General features: G+C 42.8%; 2 protein-coding genes across 8 annotated transcripts in view; one reads left to right on the plus strand and one right to left on the minus strand.

Annotated features, from left to right (window-relative positions):
• The window catches only part of SCAPER (S-phase cyclin A associated protein in the ER), a 195,031-nt gene that overhangs the window by 163,904 nt on the left and 14,054 nt on the right, over window positions 1-17,073 (minus strand). For all 7 annotated transcript variants that reach the window (XM_083398951.1, XM_083398947.1, XM_083398946.1 and 4 more), the window contains one exon: window positions 13,806-14,000. In XM_083398951.1, the coding sequence (XP_083255077.1) occupies window positions 13,806-14,000 (195 nt within the window). The remainder of the gene's footprint in view (window positions 1-13,805; window positions 14,001-17,073) is intronic.
• LOC310657902 (uncharacterized protein) overlaps window positions 1-17,073 on the plus strand; it is a 139,095-nt gene that overhangs the window by 61,397 nt on the left and 60,625 nt on the right. The window lies entirely within an intron of this gene.

Consider the following 17,073-nt stretch of genomic DNA (forward strand, 5'->3'; position numbering starts at 1 on the left):
TTGACATCCTGGGCATCAGTGAACTAAAATGGACGGGAATGGGCGAATTCAGTTCGGATGACCATCATATCTGCTACTGTGGGCAAGAATCCCGTAAAAGAAATGGAGTGGCCCTCATAGTCAACAAAAGTGGCGAAAGCTGTACTGGGATGCAATCTCAAAAATGATAGAATGATCTCGATACGAATCCAAGGCAGACCTTTTAACATCACAGTAATCCAAGTTTATGCACCAACCACTGGTGCTGAAGAAACTGAACTTGACCAATTCTATGAAGACTTACAATACCTTATAGAAATGACACCAAAGAAGGATGTTCTTCTCATTATAGGGGATTGGAATGCTAAAGTAGGGAGTCAAGAAATAAAAGGAACAACTGGCAAGTTTGGCCTTGGAGTTCAAAATGAAGCAGGGCAAAGGCTAATAGAGTTCTGCCAAGAGAACAAGCTGGTCATCACAAACACTCTTTTCCAACAACACAAGAGATGACTCTACACATGGACATCGCCAGATGGGCAGCATCGAAATCAGATTAATTATATACTCTGCAGCCAAAGATGGAGAAGCTCTATACAGTCAGCAAAAACAAGACCTGGAGCTGACTGTGGCTCAGATCATCAGCTTCTTATAGCAAAATTCAAGCTTAAACTGAAGAAAGTAGGAAAAACCACTGGGCCGGTAAGATACAATCTAAGTCAAATCCCTTATGAATACACAGTGGAAGTGAGGAACAGGTTTAAGGATTTAGATTTGGTGGACAGAGTGCCTGAAGAACTATGGATGGAGGCTCATAACATTATACAGGAGGCAGCAACGAAAACCATCCCAACGAAAAGGAAATGCAAGAAAGCAAAGTGGCTGTCCAACGAGGCCTTACAAATAGCGGGGGAGAGAAGGCAAGCAAAGTGCGAGGGAGATAGTGAAAGATACAGGAAATTGAATGCAGATTTCCAAAGAATAGCAAGGAGAGAAAAGAAGGCCTTCTTAAACGAGCAATGCAAAGAAATAGAGGAAAACAACAGAATGGGAAAAACCAGAGATCTGTTCAAGAAAATTGGAGATATGAAAGGAACATTTCGTACAAAGATTACCATAATAAAAGACAAAAGTGGAAAGGACCTAACAGAAGCAGAAGACATCAAGAAGAGGTGGCAAGAATACACAGAGGAACTATACCAGAAAAAAAATGGATGTCTCGTATACCCCAGGTAGTGTGGTTGCTGACCTTGAGCCAGACATCCTGGAGAGTGAAGTCAAATGGGCCTTAGAAGAAGAAGAAGAGGAGGAGTTTGGATTTGATATCCCGCCTTTCACTCCCCTTCAGGAGTCTCAAAGCGGCTAACAATCTCCTTTCCCTTCCTCCCCCACAACAAACACTCTATGAGGTGAGTGGGGCTGAGAGACTTCAGAGAAGTGTGACTGGCCCAAGGTCACCCAGCAGCTGCATGTGGAGGAGCGGAGACGCGAACCCGCTTCCCCAGATTACGAGACTACTGCTCTTAACCACTACACCACATTGGCTCTCAAGAAAGCACTGCTAATAACAAAGAATGCTCCAACTACCGCACAATTGCACTCATTTCACACGCTAGCAAGGTTATGCTTAAAATTCTTCAAGGCAGGCTTCAGCAGTATGTGGACCGACAACTCCTAGAAGTGCAAGCTGGATTTCGAAGGGGCAGAGGAACCAGAGACTAAATTGCAAACATGCGCTGGATTATGGAGAAAGCTAGAGAGTTCCAGAAAGACATCTACTTCTGCTTCATTGACTATGCAAAAGCCTTTGACTGTGTCGACCACAGCAAACTATGGCAAGTTCTTAAAGAAATGGGAGTGCCTGATCACCTCATCTGTCTCCTGAGAAATCTCTATGTGGGACAAGAAGCTACAGTTAGAACTGGATATGGAACAACTGATTGGTTCAAAATTGGGAAAGGAGTCCGACAAGGCTGTATATTGTCTCCCTGCTTATTTAACTTATATGCAGAATTCATCATGCGAAAGGCTGGGCTGGATGAATCCCAAGCTGGAACTAAGATCGCCGGAAGAAATATCAACAACCTCAGATATGCAGATGACACAACCTTGATGGCAGAAAGTGGGGAGGAATTAAAGAACCTTTTAATGAGGGTGAAAGAGGAGAGCGCAAAATATGGTCTGAAGCTCAACATCAAAAAAACGAAGCTCATGGCCACTGGTCCCATCACCTCCTGGCAAATAGAAGGGGAAGAAATGGAGGTAGTGAGAGATTTTACTTTCTTGGGCTCCATGATTACTGCAGATGGTGACAACAGTCACGAAATTAAAAGACGCCTGCTCCTTGGGAGAAAGGCGATGGCAAACTTAGACAGTATCTTAAAAAGCAGAGACATCACCTTGCCAACAAAGGTCCGTATAGTTAAAGCTATGGTTTTCCCAGTAGTGATGTATGGAAGTGAGAGCTGGACCATAAAGAAGGCTGATCGCCGAAGAATTGATGCTTTTGAATTATGGTGTTGGAGGAGACTCTTGAGAGTCCCATGGACTGCAAGAAGATCAAACCTCTCCATTCTGAAGGAAATCAGCCCTGAGTGCTCACTGGAAGGACAGATCGTGAAGCTGAGGCTCCAATACTTTGGCCACCTCATGAGAAGACAAGACTCCCTGGAAAAGACCCTGATGTTGGGAAAGATGGAGGGCACAAGGAAAAGGGGACGACAGAGGACGAGATGGTTGGACGGTGTTCTTGAAGCTACAAACATGAGTTTGACCAAACTGTAGGAGGCAGTGGAAGACAGGAGGGCCTGGCGTGCTCTGGTCCAGGGGGTCACGAAGAGTCGGACATGACTAAATGACTAAACAACAACAACAACATTCTGCCTTGGTCAGACCACACCTGGAATACCGTGTCCAATTCTGGGCACCACAAATTAGACAGATGTTGACAAGCTGGAACGTGTGCAGAGAAAGGTGACCAATATGATCAAGGATCGGAAAACCAAGCCTTCTGAGGATTGGTTGATGGAGCTGGGTATGTTTAGCCATACCCAGATATGATAGCCATCTTCAAATATCTCAAGTGCTGTACTCAATGGAAGAGGGAACAAGATGGTTTTCTCTTGCTCTGGGGGATAGAACTCGAACTTGGCTTCAAGTTACAAGAAAGTAGATTCAGACTAAGCACCAGGAAGAACTTTCTGACAGTATGAGCTGTTCAACAGTGGAATGGTCTTCCTTGGGAGGTGGTGGACTCTCCTTCCTTGGAGGTTTTTGAATAGAGGCTGGATGGCCACCTGTCCTGGATGCTTTAGCTCGGATTCCTGCATTGTAAGGGGTTGGACTAGATGTCCCTTGGGGTCCATTCCAACTCTACAAGTCTATGATAAGTTAGCCATCTTCAATATCTAATGCGCTGTCACATGGAAGATGGAGCAATCTGGCTTTGTCCTGCTGCAGGGGGAAGGTCCTGTTGAAGTCATAAGAAAGGAGATTCTGACTAAACATCAGGAAGAGCTTTCTGGGCGAAAGAGCTGTTTAACAGTAGGAGGGACTCCCTCGGAAGGTGGTGGACTCTCCTTCCTTGGGAGTTTTTAAGCAGAGATTGGATGGCCATCTATCACAGATGCTTTAGTTGAGCTTTCTGTATTGCAGGGGGTTGGACTAGATTACTCTGTAGCTCCCTTACAATTCTATGATTCTGTGAGTCTGATTATTAAGCTTCAAAGTTTCATACAGTATTTTCAAAACAGTTCTACAGATTAAAAGGTAAAGATAACGGAAACGGTAAAGAACCCCTGGACAGTTAAGTCCAGTCAAAGGCGATTATGGGGTTGTGGCGCTCATCTCGCTTCAGGCCGAGGGAGCTGGCATTTGTCTGCAGACAGCTTTTCTGGGTCATGTGGCCAGCAGGACTAAACTGCTTCTGGCACAATGGAACATTGTGACGGAAACCAGAGCGCACAGAGACGCCATTTACCTTCTCACCGCAGCTGTACCTATTAATCTACTTGCACTGGCATGCTTTCGAACTGCTAGGTTGGCAAGAGCTGGGACAGAGCAACGGGAGCTCACCCCGTTGCGGGGATTTGAACTGCCGACCTTTTGATCAGCAAGCCCAAGAGGCTCAGTGGTTTAGACCACAGCCCGACCCGCTAGCCACTTGAGTAGAATACCTCCATTTGCTAGTTTCTCTTGTAGGGCTTCCGCGTAGTTTATAAAATATGTATGATTGCTCTGTAAAACTGCTAGAGACTTAAGCCACATTTAAGGGGGGGAAACCAAAAATGTCAACTGCTAAAAGAGCACTGATGTGGAATGCCACCAATGTAAAGTAACTTGGGAGAAGCCCTGAACAAATCTCATGTATTTTGTCTTCCTATCCCACTCATCTGCCTCGGACAGCTCAACAAATGCAGGAGAAGAAACAAGACTGTAACAAGGCTGCAACTCTGTACACAACAATTCCTGTTTAAGTCTATGGAGGTTGGATAGCGAGAGAAAGCCCAGATCCCCTGAGAACTTAGTAATTTGATTCTTGTCTCTATGCTGAAATATTCATTCATTCAGTTCTATGTGGGCTAGCACTGAAAAAGCAATGCTGGTGTCTAGGAATAACTCACCAAAGGCTCCTGAATAAGTTTAGAAGTCATGAAATAAGAGGAGAGGTCCTCATATGCATCAGTAACTAGCTAAAAAACAGGATGCAGAGAGCAGGGATAAAGGGGCAGTTTCCCCACTGATAGAAAGTGGATTTCTTCCACAGATTAGTATTAGGACTTGTGCTTTTAAATTTGTCCATTAATCATCTAGAGTTAGAGGTGAACAGTGTGCTAGCCAAATTTGATTATGCTACCAAATTGTTCAAGGTGGTTAAAACAAAAAGGGATTGAAGGCACTCCAAAATACTCTCTTCAAAACTGGTTAACAGTCAGTAAAAGCAAATGCAATTCAATGTTAGCAAATGTATACTGCTGCACATTGAGGCAATTTAAAAAAATAGAACAGATGCTAAATGGAATCTGAAACACAGGTGACTGAAATGTTGACTTAAGAGTGCAGTAGCTGTGAAAAAGGTGAATGCCATGCTAGAAATAATTAGGAAAGGGACTGAGCCCCACACTGACAATACCATAATGACACTATAACCATGGTAAAGACACACTTGGAATACAGTAGTACCTCGGGTTAAGTACTTAATTCGTTCCGGAGGTCTGTTCTTAACCTGAAACTGTTCTTAACCTGAAGCACCACTTTAGCTAATGGGGCCTCCTGCTGCTGCCACGCCACCGGAGCACGATTTCTGTTCTCATCCTGAAGCAAAGTTCTTAACCTGAGGTACTATTTCTGGGTTAGAGGAGTCTGTAACCTGAAGCGTATGTAACCCGAGGTACCACTGTACTGGTTACAGTATTCAGAAAAGAGACTATGGAGCTGTATCTTGTTGAGAAAAGGTTGAGAAAAGTGCATAGAACGTGAAGCCTATTGCCTATGTTCTACCGCCCCTGCTGGAAGCAAGGAGCCTCTGAATATGAGTTGCTGGGATTCACATGTGGGGAGAATGCTGCTGCAATTGAGTCCTGCATGCAGGCTCCCCTTATGCATCTGGTTGGCCACAGTGAGAAGAGGAAGCTAGACTAGATGGGACTTTGGCCTGATCCAGAAGGGCTCTTCTTGTGATCATTGCCAGCCCTGTACATGTGCAAATCTAGCAGAATTACATCCTTAACGGCTTAGATTTAGAACTGCTGCCAGTTCATACAACACTGTCTTACAAATCAGATTAGTAGCCCATCTGTCTTAGTCTTGTCCTTTCCAGAGTGGAGCCCCTTTTCCTGTCAGGGGCTGCAATTCCTTGGGTGTAATCTGTTGGGGGCTGCGGACCAAGGAGGGATAATACCGGCTTCCCCATCCTTGCCACTCTCATGACATTTGGGTCAAGGGTCACATGAAGCCTTAAGGCCACAGGTTGCTCACCTGTGGTCTACTCTGGCAGCAGTGTTCCAGAGTCTAGGAGTAAGACTCATCCTTTCCCATCATCTAGCTATTATGATTGGATTTGGAACCGTCTGAAGGCAAGCAAAGTGCTCTCTCACCAAAATATGGCCCCTCCTCTTGAGGTAAAGAAGGCACTATTTCAACCCACATCCTTCATTAATATTTATAATCAGACACTAAGAATTATCCTAATAAAAAAATTCCTTCCAGTAGCACCTTAGAGACCAACTAAGTTTGTTATTGGTATGAGCTTTCGTGTGCATGCACACTTCTTCAGATGCACTGAAACAGAAGTCACCAGACCCTTATATATAGTGAGAGGGTGGGGAGGGGTATTATTCAGAAGGGTGGTGGGAATGGTTGATCCCCACCCTCTCGCTATATATAAGGGTCTGGTGACTTCTGTTTCAGTGCATCTGAAGAAGTGTGCATGCACACAAAAGCTCATAACAATAACTAACTTAGTTGGTCTCTAAGGTGCTACTGGAAGGAATTTCTTTATTTTGTTTTGACTACGGCAGACCAACACGGCTACCTACCTGTAATTAGAATTATCCAGTTAGGATAATCACTGCACAGAAATAAAGCTCCTTTAAATGAAAATGGATCAAACTCCTCAAAACCTTGATAAATCCAGAATGCAACTTTGAAAATACTTGGAAATTCCATGGATTTCAAAGACATATCTCCACCATATATATTTGCTTTTCCCTGGAAAATTTGCAGATTTCATTTCATTAGTCGCCAAAACACACAACTGCTGGAGACAGCCTGCTTTAACTATTTGTTCCTGTATTCCAAACCATGAAAAATGGCATGTGCATATTGCAGCTTAAGAAGAGCTACTATGATTACAACCCTAAACACAAGAAAGCAAGTCCCACTGAATACAACACTTACTTCCAAGTAAATGTGCATAGGTTTGAGCTGTAAAATACAACTGTCCTTAAGGCAAACTCCAAAGCTTGGAGAGATTACAAACAGCTGATTTTCTCACAAGCCTGTTTGCATCTCCACCACAACCCTTCCGTCTGCAGTTTCAACCGCAAACAGTCACCAGAGCCCTGTCTCATTCAAATACAATAAACATTATCCTCAACAACACTGTAAATCAATAATCTGGCCCACTCCCTCATTGCACTGCACACAGACATTCCAATTCCTATTATGTAAAGACTGAAATGTAATGATTGCTCTTTCTTCATTTAAAATGAATGCAGGGGGTTTTCTTTTAGGAAGGCAACAAATTGCTTTAGGAATATAATAAATATTACTTGTTGTGTTTGAATAAATATTGTTTCAAATTCCAAAAATGCAAACAAACTTGACCAGATATTCCACAGATGAACATACAATTGTCCTTTCTGATATTACTTTAAGAAAAATGATTAAATCCTTCAGTCGCAGTAGAAAAATTAAAAACAATTAACAGTTTGAAGAGATTTTGTATCATTATTTTCATTCAGTAACAATTTATATATACTGAGAAGCCTCAAACGGACTTCAAGTAAATTCATGCGCTTGGCTCTCCATCTTTCCTTACAGGGATGAAAACCTAAATGCTGACATAATAATTTGCAAAGGGAAAAATATTATTGCAAGTACTATTTGCAAGGGGGAATTGGGCCCCTTCCACACACTTGTGTGACAGCACATGTGCACTTCACATTGGATCATAAGCATAGTCAAGAGTTTGGTTAGGGGTGGCAGAACCTCAGTTGCTATGTACAGTGGTGCCTCGCAAGACGAAATTAATTCGTTCCGCGAGTCTCTTCGTTTAGCGGTTTTTTCGTCTTGCGAAGCAACCCTATTAGCGGATTAGCGCTATTAGCGGCTATTAAAGGCTTAAAGGATTAGCGGATTAGCTGCTAAAAGGCTATTAGCGGTTTAGCGGCTTAGAAAAAGGGGGTGGGGAGCGAAAAAAAATGCAAGACATTTTCGTCTTGCGAAGCAGGCCCATAGGAAAATTCGTCCTGCGAAGCGCATTGAAAAACGGAAAACCCTTTCGTCTAGCGGGTTTTCCGTCTTGCGAGGCATTCGTCTTGCGGGGCACCACTGTATTTTTATTGATTTGGGGGGAGACAGCTGCCCCTCCCTGCCCCCCTTGGCTACGCCCATGTATTGGATGCATTTACACATAACAATCCAAGGCTTTTGGGGCACCCATCTTGATTGCTCCTGCTTCACTCCTCCTGTGGAATGAGGAGGAAAGACAAACCCAGCAAGCCACCATTGAGCTTGGCATGCCTGTGACATCTGAACCCAGGATCCTAGTTTGTTCCTCTCCTAATGAGTCAGGATTTTTAGTATGCCTTAAAACATGGTTTGTTGATGGATTATGAATCCTGGCTTACTTTGAAATGTGAACATGACTGCTGTGGGTACAGTGGTACCTCGGGTTTCATATGCTTCAGGTTACATACGCTTCAGGTTACAGACTCCTCTAACCCAGAAATAGTACCTTGGGTTAAGAACTTTGCTTCAGGATGAGAACAGAAATTATGCTCTGGCAGCAGCTGGAGGCCCCATTAGCTAAAGTGGTGTTTCAGGTTAAGAACGGACCTCCAGAATGAATTAAGTACTTAACTCGAGGTACCACTGTATATGATTCAGAGAGCAGCAGATAGGTCTGGTTCCCCAAACTGTTAACACTGGTGTCTATAAATATGGATTGCCACATGCACATGTGATGTTTTCACAGGTACACAAACATGTTTTGCATATATATACCTGTTTAAAAAGTAATATGTGAAGCAGTCCACACATTTTTCCTTTCTTCTTTTCTATCTCTATATGTTTGTTGCCTCCAAATATTTGACACATCAGCCCTCCTTCCTGACGCCCTTTTGGAACAAAAACAGTTAAGACTTTTCAAAACGAAGGGGGAGGGAAACAAAAGAGAACAAAGTGTCTACTCCTCCCAAAGCACGTGCAATTCAGACCTTTGGAAACACCAAATTCTGGACACCTTGATGGAGAGAAGGTGAGATTGAGATGGCTCCATTCCCTCTTCCATCAGCCATGGCCAATGCTGAAATGAGCACAAATCCCCTACGCATGCTTACTTGGGAGTAAGCAGAACTGAGTGGAACTTACTAATGAGCAAACATCTGGAGAACTGGGTGCACATCACACACTGCTATTTCTGTTCTGTTCCTTCAAACCTTAAATAAAGCCCCAAACTACGGAATAATGTATGAGGAGGAAATATGTGCGATGCACCAATACATAATTCAAAACCGGTTTGAAGCAGCCCACATTGCGATAACTGTTTCAGTATATTTGATCTGGCAATACATTGCAAACAGCCTTCAAAACTCCAGGAGGTGGTATAATTGCGAGCAATTTGAGAAGTCCTGTCCCTGTGTATTGGTGCTTGCTGGCTGCTGCCTTCCAAACACCCTTTTGCCTTCCCCAAAGTGAGATTAGCTGGCTGCTTCTTTCCCTGCCTTTCCTCTCGGATTGCTTCCTTGCGGCTCTGCCTTCCCCCTCCAGCTGCTTCCCTGTGGCTCATCTCAGCCAGCTGCCCTGCCCCTCCTGGCACCTAAAGAACCACCTGCCAGGCTCTGGATTTGGGGGGGGGGGTTCCCCTTCAGTGTCTCACTCCTCCACGATCCATCCTCACCCCAGCCAGGAATCGAGGCTCCTGCTTCTCCCTTCTCCCTCTCTTTGTCTAGGGAGGAGTGGAAGGAAACGCAAGAGCTTGCCTCAGTTGCCCCTCGCTTGCCTGCCTCTCTGGGGCTGCTTCTTCAGCCACCCGCACACCCAGGCTCCAGGCCCACCATACATAGCTCCATCCTTATTTCAGACATCGTGATATACCAGTATATCACAACGTTCAGCTGGTGATACACTGCGATGTTGGAAACCAACCATCACCCAGTCCTACTTACTTGCAGATATCAGAAAAAGATGGAACTTGCAGATACGGAAGCTCAAGCCTGCCACTGTAGCCTCAGTCAAAGTCACATCAAAAACTGAGATCACTGCATGGTATAAATGAGAGAAGGTTGGTGCTAAAGACAGGGGAAGCAGAATTACTTCCATCCAGAAGAAGCCAACATCACAGTGCAGTGTCACCGTAACCATCATTATTTTCACTTTCTTTTGCAGTGGAATATTCCCCACCCCAACTAAAAGGTAAAGGGCCCCTGGATGGTTCAGTCAAAGGTGACTATGGGGTGCGGCTCTCAACTCGCTTCAGGCTGAGGAAGCCAGCATTTGTCCACAGACAGCTTTTCCGGGTCATGTGGCCAGCAGGACTAAATCGCTTTTGGCACAATGGGACACTGTCACAGAAACCAGAGCACACGGAAACACCATTTACCTTCCCGCCACAGCACTACCTATTCATCTACTTGCACTGGTACGCTTTCAAACTGCTAAGTTGCCAGAAGCTGGGACAGAGCAACGGGAGCTCACTGAGTCATGCGGATTCAAACTGTGATCTTCTGATTGGCAAGCCCAAGAACGCCACCACAGCACCACCCACCCCAACTAACACATAGCTAGAAGCATTTTACAGGGTACACACCCCACATAATAAAGCAAATAGAGATAATCACTCCTGCTAATATTGACGTCAGTGGCCCTGTGCCAACAGAACTAGAGGCAAAATTATTATTTTCACACATTTTTTACCACAGCAACCCAAAGTGACTTAACAATATTTTAAGGAAAAGAATAAATACATATATACATTAAACAAGGTCAGCTAAGAAATAGGAGGGAAGTTAGCATCCTCAGACATACACAAACACCTCTCCTCCCCCCCCCATTTGTAGGTCCCATTTGTACTTTCTAAAACATAAATGCCATAACTGAAGTGGCCATGGATTGTCACCAATGCATAAGACTGAACTAAAGCTTCAGTGGCACAATAAAATAGACTTTTTTTTTTTTAAGGCAGGACTTCTATACAGTTTTCTAATGTTTAGGGTTTGTATACAAATTATTCATTGGATAATTACACTGGTATCACTTAACAATCTTAACTCTTCTGTAAAATGAATGTTTGGGGGATTTTTTGTTTTAGTTTTAACGCGGTTTTGGATATATAATATTTCCTTCCCAACTTAGCATGAATGGTATGACCAGAATTCTGAATGCAGTTTTGGATCTATGGCGATGTCATACAAATAAACTACTGTTCTTTCAGCCACAAAAGTTTAGAAAATCATAATCTGATTACACTGCAGGGAGTATCAGGTCTCTTTAAAGTGGGGGGAGGGTCTTTGGGGAAATTTCCTGAGCAGGAGGACAGTTCAGTTTAGTTCAGTGTTTCGTTTTTTGTGTGTGGTGGGGGGAGTTAAATTGTGTTAAACCAACAGACAGCTTGGAAACCTCAAGCCACTGTTTGGTTTCAGAATTTGCTTTCTTCCAGCTCTATTTGTACACTAACCCTAGAGTCAATTTGGTCATCTTTCATTTCAACAGAAAACTAAATATTCATGACCAGATGAAAGTTCTCTTTACATGTCATGGACTAGCAATAATAATGGTTTCCAGAATGTGGTGAATATTTTCACTCAAAGTTCATAGGAAAGCAATTTGGATACCTTCAACAGTTTCATAATGTTAAACTTCTCTCTTTTGCTCGCCATGTATTTCTTGGGGTGTGTGTGTATGTATGTATATATTCAAATTATTTTACTTATTATAAAACTCCAAGGAGTAAATTTGATGTTATAAAGAAGGAAGCCAGCTTCCTTTCAGTTGAGCTGGCGAAAAATACACTGGGTGATGTGTCTGTTTTCCATCTAAAATTATATGGGGGAAGCCAACTTATGACTACGACCCACCCAGACACTGTTTATACTGAGCCATCAATCTTCCATAATTACCACCAGCAAGTGAATGAGAGGAGCGATAGCTATCTCTGGAGAAAGGGAACAATGTGTAATTAAGATATTAAACAGGAAACGAAAGAATGTGAATTCAGGCTGAATCTCAATAGTGCCACCTACAGGATTGATTACTGAAATATTGGGGGACTTGCAGGTAAATCTACTACAATTGATTCATATATAGTCTACTGTGTGTTAATCTCCCTGCAATGGGGGAATCATATAAATATTCAATGTTGTTTAATGAATAATTTATTTCAGAGTTATTCTTTAATTAGAGCACTTTAAGATTTCTTATTTTAGAGCTTCCTCTGTTCTGAGAGCTTCTGGTTTTATTGGATTTCAGTGGTTTACACTGCCATAATATTCTTGTTTTTAAAACAGTTTTGACCATATAGGGTATATATAAAATTAAATTATGATTAATCTTCTGCAAACAAACAAGATTAGAGAGTTTTAAACAGCCAATTTTAAAAATGACAATTGCTCAAAGGGTTAGTTAAGTTAGCCTGTTACAGTCAATACTGTCAGGACTGGTTGTTGTCCTCTTCAGATCACCACACAAATGCTTCTTGTTCTTTATAAAACTTTTTATTGTGTATTAACAAAACAATCTTATAAACGGTTCTTAAATATTATTCCTCAGAGTCACTTCTTTCAGATACCTTCTGAGCTCTGCTTCTCCATGACCAGCCACCCTCAAAATGGCGAAGGCGCCTCTCCCTTCGCTTTCCCGCTCTTTTTTCTAACCTCCTGGCTAGAGCTGGCCTGTATCTCCTCTCCTCCGAATCTGAGCTAGAACTGAACCCTTGCCTTTCCTGTGAACAGCTGGTTCCTCCCTGTTGTTCTCTTCTATTAGATTCACTGTTCTCCCTCCCCCCTTGGGGAATGCTTTCTCCCTCTGATAAACTGAAAACTTCTAACTCTTCCCTGACAAATACAAAGAGCAAACTGGAATCCAAAGGCAACTTAAAGAATAAGGAAACTATCCTAAGCTCTCAGGAAGGGTGGTTAAAGGTTCGTGTGGAACCTGCAGATTTGTTATTTCATTTCAGTTTTAGAGCAATTTACAAAAATAACTTATACTATAGATAAACAATCAAACCAAAAACCTGTAATAACAAATAAAACAATAAACTTTTCTGAAAAGCAAAAACACGAACATTTTGAAAAGTTTTTCAGAGTCAAGGATCCCGTCTGTCTCATCCTCCCTTCTTGCCCAAGCAGACCGATTTACGATACGTCACTCTGACCCCGCCCCCACTAACAAGTCCACCTTACACACAAACACAACATCCACCCAATTGCTCCAACACCTGCCTTTCAACCACTATCATCCACTCCATTGAAAACTTACTGCAAAAGACAGCCGGAGACCATGAAAGCACCCACCAACAGAACCATATGAAAATACATTTCACCTGATTAGGCTCCCCCTCAGTGTACTGAGAAGAAGGTCTGCAGCCACAGGCCTTCCCCAATGTGGCTGTGGAAATCAGTGCTGCTGCCACTGACCCACTGGTGCTGCCCTGAATGCAGTGGGTCCAGGGAGGCTATGGATCTACAGGATCATCCCCACCACAAACAGGCCCTGGAGTCAATGATTTAATTTTCCTCTCAATGCCGTCAAGGGGAAATACATTATTGGGGGGGGGGGGGAGACAAAAATAGAAAAAGCCACTCCAATCACATCCTCAACAACTCTGGCCACAGCTCACCAGCAAGGCCCTGGATGGGGCAGTGGTTTCACCACAGATCCCAACCGCAATGGAAATGAATGTTCTCTAGCACATAAGCGTTCAGAACCTAAAGTCTGGAGTGGCAGATGACGAAATGGGCTCTAGTCTATGAAAGCTTAGACCACAGTATATCTGCCTACTCATAAAGAACAGAGCAGCAAGATTCAAGAGTCCTGCAGTACTTTGAGGATTATAAGTAACAACCAAGCATCATCCATGCATGTACTGCACTACCAGAAGAGCTTACCTTGCATTCTACTACACTCTGATCTGATTCACAGGTGACATAGATTTCATCAACTGCACGTCTTAAGTTGTCAAAAAGGAAGGCCCAGTATCGTGCTCGCAGGTCCACTTTCCGAGGCTGTCTTGTTTTAGTTGGGCTTTTATCAAAGCTTTTTTCTCCAGCTGCTGATGTTATTTTGCAATCTGATGTGGTACTCTGCAAAGAAGGGGCACAACTTGAAATGCAAAATCCAGCAAGTGTGGCCAACGGTTGGCGATTCACAGGACATGCATTTTGCTTCAGCCCAAACACTTTTAAAACAAAGCACTGAAAGTATTCAAATATAATCAGTGCTTTTTTTCTTTTAAAAATGTTTAGGGGTACTCTCATTTTGACTCAAGAAAATCACCATTTTATGGTTCAGAATGGGAACAATAAATATAGTAAATGGACAAAAGTACAAAGATTCACAAAATGTTTAGGGGTATGCGTCCCCCTGCATCCCCCCAGAAAAAAAAGCACTGAATATAATGTTTCCAAGACTCCACAGATAAGCTTCCTGCTGGATTCCAGCTCCCATCACCCCGACCACTGGCCATAGGTCTGTGGTGGGAGGGCCTGGAATCCAACAACATAGGGGGGGCTCAAGGGTTTTAAGGATGGGGAGGAAGCCCTCTGCTCATGCACTCCCTTGATCGCATAACATTTTGGCTTGATCAACTAGGAGCAAATTACCCCCTTTTCTCCCCCTACCTCTCTTCCCCCCCTTATACTGTATACAGCATCAAAGTCTCGTATCAAATATAAATGAACTGTAAAAAGAACTCTGTGATCAGAGGTGATGTTTGTACTTTTATAACCCAAGAAAATCTTCAATAAAAGCAATTAAAAAACAACACTAGGAGTAAATTGTGATTTACAATCCTAGTTTGGAGGGCTCACTCAGATCATAGTTTGCTGATTTGAGCAAAGCAGCAAAGTACAGTTTGATGAAAGCAGGAAGTTATCCACTGAGCCACATTCATGGGACAGAAAGAGGGAGCATTTCAAGCACAGTGAAGGAACTTTTTAGTTCTTCTCATAGACATTGTGATAATGGCAAATGTTAGATTAACATTCACAGGTAGAATCTACAAAGCACTTATATTCAATAGAATTACAGTAATACTCTTTAATGTCTTTAGCTAGAGAATTCAATATATACCTATGAGGCATGTTCAGTTCTCTTGTCTTATTATGTGCCCTCTCCTATACATGTGCAAGCAGCTTCCCATCCATTCCCACAAAAAAGCCCTCTGTGCACATACAAGGCAGAACTGCCAAGCATTTTGCTGTAGTGTCTACAAGCACAGCCTAGGAATCCAGGGCAGCACAGGAGACCCTCTCCTCCATTCTTTGGCTAACATTCCTTCTTCCATGTTTGCTGGCCACCAAAGCTGCTCCTAAAATAGGGATGGAGAAGCTCTCTTTCTCCAGGTGCTGCTAGACAAGAACTTTCACCATCCCTGGCCATTGGCTGTGCAAGCTGTGGCCCATGGGAACTGAGGAACCACAGGTTTCTCATCCCTGTTCTGCAGAGTAGGTGTACAGCATTGGTGATCACCGGGGCACCCTGGGGAGACTTGAGGAATGTTCAGAGAAGCCCTGGGGGGCTGTCCTTTCATTCACTTTCAGCCCATATCTTCCTGTATCACCTCTCTTTCTCTCCAAGAGCCAGTGTGGTGTAGTGGTTAAGAGCAGTAGTCTCGTAATCTGGGGAACCGGGTTCGTGTCTCCGCTCCTCCACATGCAGCTGCTGGGTGACCTTGGGCTAGTTACACTTCTCTGAAGTCTCTCAGCCCCACTGTTTGTTGTGGGGGAGGAAGGGAAAGGAGAAGGTTAGCCGCTTTGAGACTCCTCAAATCCAAACTCTTCTTCTCCTCCGAGGAACATTCAGGGGAGCTGGCAAGGGCAGAATGGGTTGGGGCAGAGCGGGGGAATCCCCACTTACGCACATCCTGTAACAAAACCCCAGGATGAGCTGGAACCCACAGGGGAGTCACAGGAATAAAGCGGTTGGTCAAGGGAGCGGTGGACTCAAAAAGGTTGAAAACCACAGATGTATAGTGTCTAGGCTGCAACCCTAAACACACTTACTAAGGGAGTAATCCTATTGAGCACAGTGGGACTTGCTTTTGGGCATGAATGCATTAGGACTGCTCTGTGAAATACCTTTAAATGAACTGTATAAGAGTTGTTGCTTTTAATATAAAACCTATGGAAATTAATCTTGCCTTTGCCAGTCAGCTCTGGTGTCAAAGTGACCGAACAGCCCCAAGAGAGAAAGTATTAAGTTTCCATTAGTGATATCTGACTATCATTTTACATCTATGCTTCTCCATTTTGTGTTTCATAAAGCCTCATTATTGAAGTGGAACAGTTGGGTATTTGTGTTAGTGTTGCCCTTTTTAATCTCCAGGCGGTTTGAAATATCAGTGTAATTTTCTGTCTCCCCCAGAGAGTGAGACAGACATTCATCACGTCTGGATGTTAGTTTCACCCTCTACTTGCTCTGACCAGAAGAATTTTCTATTTGCTGAGCATCTAAAATCTATTTCTTGTTAGCTCTTTGGCAATATTTTAGCATATCTGGTACAAAAAAAAAAGAATTGAAATGAGATGCGGCTATACTTAGGGATTTTCTCTTTCTTTCTTTTTCTTTTTTAAAAGAAATCTGTGGGAAACCAGACCTGCAAAATAAACCCTTAAAGTTCAGGCTACAGATTGTCAGCAAAATAAATGCAATGTGTATGTTCTTGATATTTTTACAATATGGAAAAGAAAATTAAAACTTCATTTAGTAGTTATCAGATAAAGTGCCTGCCCTAAAATAAAAGTTGGAGACAAACAATTTAGTTTCATTAATTTCTTCCCCCCCATGATTTTTATTTGTTTCAATTCATTATACAACATCAAACATTAAAACAACAAAAAAGACAAAGCACCAAGAAAAAAAAAGAAACAAACAAAGAAAGAAAAACATTACATAACATAAAACACCAACAAATTAACAAATAACTAAATCACACAACAATAATTGACTTCCCTTCATCTCGGTTTCAGAATGTGTTACAAAAGATTTTCTATCTGCAGTTTCATTTTCTTAAAACTCTTTACGTCGCAAGCGTTCTATCGAGCCTACTGTAATTTTTTAATTTTTTACATCTGTTTCAATGTATGTCATAAATTTATTCCATTCATTATTAAACTTTGTTCATTAATTTCAAGGTGTCTGCTCTGAGTAGGAGTT

Source organism: Podarcis tiliguerta, assembly GCF_965153285.1.
Source record: "Podarcis tiliguerta genome assembly, chromosome: 9".
Classification (NCBI taxonomy): Eukaryota; Metazoa; Chordata; class Lepidosauria; order Squamata; family Lacertidae; genus Podarcis; species Podarcis tiliguerta.